The sequence below is a fragment of the Engraulis encrasicolus genome, chromosome 2 (genome assembly GCF_034702125.1).
Source record: "Engraulis encrasicolus isolate BLACKSEA-1 chromosome 2, IST_EnEncr_1.0, whole genome shotgun sequence".
NCBI lineage: Eukaryota > Metazoa > Chordata > Actinopteri > Clupeiformes > Engraulidae > Engraulis > Engraulis encrasicolus.
This window is the reverse complement of record NC_085858.1, coordinates 52,571,928-52,576,927: the sequence shown is the minus strand read 5'-3', so window position 1 is coordinate 52,576,927 and position 5,000 is coordinate 52,571,928. Positions and strand designations below refer to the sequence as shown.

The window sequence follows — 5,000 nt, the reverse complement described above, 5'->3', positions numbered from 1 at the left end:
GGGAGGGGAGGAGAGAAGAGGAGACGAGAGGAGAGGAGAGGAGAGGAGAGGAGAGGAGAGGAGAGGAGAGGAGAGGAGAGGAGAGGAGAGGAGAGGAGAGCAGAGGAGAGCAGAGGAGAGGAGAGGAGAGGAGAAGAGAGCAGAGCAGAGGAGAGAGGAGTGGTGGATAGGAGGTGAAGATAAAGGGCAAGTCAGAGGAGAAGACAACAGGAGAAAATCAAGGAGAAGGCAAGGAAGAACGGAGGTCAGAGGACAGGAGAGGAGAAGGAAAAATAGGAGAACATGGAGAGAAAGTAGAAAAGAGAAAAGATGAGTGTTGAATGAGCGGTCAGTATGACATTTGTATGTGTGTAACAGATATGGCAAATAAATAATAAAATACTTTAAAGGCCACTACACAGGCTGAAACGTTGTTTATGCAAATAAAATTCAGCATGATGGACAAGAGTGTGCGGTATCTTCCCCTCTAAAGTGAACACGTAGTACCCGCTACCTGCACCTCGAAAGCCCTGGTGTGCGTTAGTTTCCTCCTCCAATAATAATAATAAAATAACATCCAACAAGAACCATGATGGCTACAGTGTGTTACTCTACATCTGAATTGGTGTATTATGAGCTAGACCTGTGAACCCTTATTCACATGAGTGACTTGGCAATCCTGTGATGTCGTAATCATGCAGTATGGACTCCGTGTCACGCAGAAAGGCCACAAACACGCGTGCACACACGCGCACACACGCGCACACACACAGACCAGACGATGTGCATCATTTCAACATCATAAAATGCATGGGATTATCTCTAATGCTTTCTATTGCGAAACAAAGACTGGTGTTTTTCCCCATTGAAACCGAGGCAACACCCTCAGTAACTGTGTTTGCCCACCTTTTCACCAGAAGGGGGCGAAAATACACTGACTTGAAAGAACCCCACTAGATTCCTCAAACTGGTTTGAACACATCAGGCCAGCAGGGCCGGATTAACACACATGCTAAATATGGCTGCAGCCTAGGGGCCCCCACCTATCAGGCACAGCAACATGTAGCCTAGGGGCCCCAGGCCATCTTAATACGACCCTGCACGCCAGGCAATCATTACCTCCGCCAAGGAGGAGGTTATGTGGTCATCTGCGTTTGTGTACATTTGTTTGTAAGTACGTTTGCGGTGCGTGAGTGTTTCTGTCCACCAGAGGGCGGAAGTGTATGCGCTCTCTGAGCTCTTTTCTAGATTAACGTTAAATCTGGCTGCCCCTCTTCATGAGTGGACATAATTCATTTTTTTGTAGATAAATGACAAAGGCCTGGCTGGCCATGCCCAAATAATTACGGGGTGAGGTTGGCATGGAATCGGTATGTTGCATGTTCGAGTCTCCTGCCATACAAGGCACCTCCTAAACCTCCTTACCCCACTCCCAACTTCAGGGGCTGTAACCAAATCACTGAACCTAAATCACTGTCACTTTGGATAAACGCTGGTTAAATGCTGAGATGTCAAAAGTAAAAATAAATTCATGGTGTTTGTACAACACTAGTACACGATATTACATAGCTGTTACACCATTTACTCCATTAGTACCTAATGAGATAGATAAATTGTTTTGTTACTGAAAAACGCTAAAAACTAACAAACCACAAACTTGATCCAATCAGTGCAAAGTCAGCTGATCGTTAAGACAAGTGCACAGGTGTACTGGTTACCCAGATTATCTGGTTATCTGTGTTTCTTTTCTTTCTTTCTTTTTTTTTTTTTTTACTTTTGGCACCTCTGGTTCAATTTAATGCACATGATGTATTACCTGCACACTGGAGAACACAGAGAGGGAGCCATATCCTGAGAGGGAGGATTCACTTCGACTGTGAATGGAGCCTGAAGGAGACAGGTGAGAGAGGGGTTTACCGGAGTGATGGATATGTTGTAGACAAAGAAAAGAAAAAAGAGTGGAGGAGACATACAGCGGTACAGGAATGTGTCTCATACAAACAAATCATATCACCTTAATTTACATGAGGATCAATAAAGCTTCTCTGATCTACAGTAGAAGTATCTGTACTCTACACTTTGTTCTATCGCCACCTGTTCTCAAAGTGGCATCCAGTCTGGTCCATGAGCTGCTGTCAAAGCAACACAATATCCTGGTATTTCTGTGCCTTCACTTTCAATGGCTGCTATCAATTTAGTGACTGTTGGTCTCATATCGTAAATGTACGTACATCAGTTTGAGAACAGGAAGTGGCAAAACAATAATATAATGTAAAAGTGTTTAATGCATAAATTCTATCACATTTAAAAATGTAATTAATACACCTACTTTACAATGATTTGAAGTGTGTATACACTGTATACGCATCGGTATGTTGTTCCCATACTAAACAGTACAACATCCCTTACAAAAGCCTCCGCCCATGCTTCAGGAGATATGCTTCAGGGGCAGGCTACTTTACATGACTGATCAGCGAGCTAGATAGGGCTGATCACAGCTTTTAGCGGGCTCAGAAAACAGTAATCTGAAAGGCACCCCCAGTCAATATATACAATGTAATGAGGACCAAATTCTGCCCCCCCCCCCATCTCCCTAGGCCTGGGACAACTGACAACCACTCCCACCCCCACCACCGACCTCCTGTCAGCTTCCCTGACCAGAGATCGACTGTAATGGCGGTCGGTGCACACCTGAGCTGTTGCCATGGTGCGAGTGATAGACTGAAGAGTTAAAGGAAGTGCTGAGAGGCGTGTGGGTCTGGGGACAGGAAGTGGTGGCCCCCGAACGCTTCTGGTTGCGCAGCTTCTCCTCCCGCCTCCACTTGGCCCTGCGGTTGGAGAACCACACCTGCCAAACACACACCAACACAATACACAGTTACACACCTGCCAAATGACAACACAATACACAGTTACACACCTGCCAAATGACAACACAATACACAGTTACACACCTACCAAATGACAACACAATACACAGTTACACACCTGCCAAATGACAACACAATACACAGTTACACACCTGCCAAATGACAACACAATACACAGTTACACACCTGCCAAATGACAACACAATACACAGTTACACACCTGCCAAATGATAACACAATACACAGTTACACACCTGCCACACACAGGCCAATACAATACACAGTTACACACACACAGACGCATGCGCATTCACACACTCAAATCACACACCGCTTGGAGAACCAGGCCTGCCAACACAAGTACAATACACACAATACAAACAAACACACACATTCTCTCTCTCTCTCACACACACACACACACACACACACACACACACACACACACACACACACACACACACACACACACACACACACACACACACACACACACACACACACACACACACACACACATGCGTTAGAGAACCAGACTTGCCAACGCAAACACAATACACAGTTATGCAAGCGCATACAAGCGCATACAAGCACATGCAAGCACGCACGCACGAAGACGAGCACACGCACGCATGCACGCACGCACGCACGCACGCACGCACGCATGTGCACGCACGCACGTGCACGCACGCACGCACGCACACCATTTCTGGCTTGGCCTGGCATGGGAACTCCTTATTTTTAGGGTCACCAGGGAACAGGAAGTCCATTAGGTCACATGGAACCATATCAGCTAACATAACAGGCCACTCACATTGGAATATTCTAGCTGGAAGTGGTGACCACTTTGGTCAATTTTAATATGCTGTTGCATTGCTCACGCTACCCTTGACTTGTCAGTACCCGGTGATGCCACATTTTTCGGCTCAGCCCTTTCCGAGATATGAGCTATTCTAATGGGGGCAGCGTTTGTTTACATCTTTTACCTGACATATTTCGACAATGAAACTTCCATCTTCATCTAAAGACGAAAGTTTCACCATCGAAACATGTCAGGTAAAAGATAAGACCTCTTACATGTCTGGAACAAAACAAACTTGAAGATTTGCTTTTAGCTGTGTTTGTCAGCAGGGGGCAGCAAAGGTACCTGAATGCGTGCCTCGGGGAGGTCTATTTTGGCGGCTAATCTCTCCCGTGCGAAGACATCTGGATAATGCGTCCTCTCAAACTCTGCAACACACGGAAGCAAGACAGCATTTTCAACTCCTTGCACACACACATGTAGGCACTCAAATCAAATGTAGCCTCACAAATGAACAACATATGAGATAAAGCATCCTCATGTTCACAGGATACAAACAGAAGATCTTTTTATAGGGCTCTTTCAAGGCAGGATGCAGTTTGAGTGCTGCTTTTTTTGTGAGGTCACCAGATGTTGACGATATCTGGGGACAGTCTTATTTGGTGGTCTGTCCCTGGCTGGTAGTTTAAATAATTCAATGTCCCTGAATTTTCTGTGATGTCTACAATAGCTTTCTTGGAATTACAGTACGTTTCAGGTGTTTCACTTTTAGACACCCTGATTTGCAACATCATATTAAGCATCAACATTCTTGCACGCTCTGTCTAGGATCTTTCTGCTCTTCAACTGCAAAATGTCATAGGCCTACACTGGACACACATTAAATGCATCAGATATTGTCCCATTTCCCAAACAAATGCATTGAAGACGGCTTGACACATTGGCCAAGACATGTTTGGCACATAAGCTAGAGAGAGCAGTTCCTTTGTACTTCAACTTAGTCAGTCTCAGACCTAGTTCCTTTTCAATGATTGTTTATTTGCAATATTCTGGCCACATATTAAGTGGCATCAGATCAGTCTCTGGCAGGGACTCTGGCAATGTTATGTCTTTAAGTCTGCAGACCGTTCTCCGATTGGCTGAATTTAGTTCTTTAAAATGGTGATTTCAAAGTGCTCTCAGACTCAGACATGTTTTTTTCCCTTTTAAACAAACTAATTTGCAACGTTCTGGCAATCTATTACCAACATCGGACTAAGCCCTTTGTAAGGACTTTTTGAAATAACTATTGCTTTGCACGATTCTGCCAACACATCAGACTGGAGGACCCCAGGTTCTGGTAACATTCT

At 44.9% G+C, this 5,000-nt stretch overlaps 1 protein-coding gene across 1 annotated transcript in view; it reads right to left on the bottom strand.

Moving 5' to 3' along the window:
• The window catches only part of pax10 (paired box 10), a 9,674-nt gene that overhangs the window by 829 nt on the left and 3,845 nt on the right, over positions 1–5,000 (bottom strand). The window contains exons 3-5 of the mRNA XM_063191227.1: positions 3,997–4,079; positions 2,671–2,827; positions 1,796–1,866 (exon numbers count right to left, since the gene is read on the bottom strand). Of these exons, the coding sequence (XP_063047297.1) occupies positions 1,796–1,866; positions 2,671–2,827; positions 3,997–4,079 (311 nt within the window). The remainder of the gene's footprint in view (positions 1–1,795; positions 1,867–2,670; positions 2,828–3,996; positions 4,080–5,000) is intronic.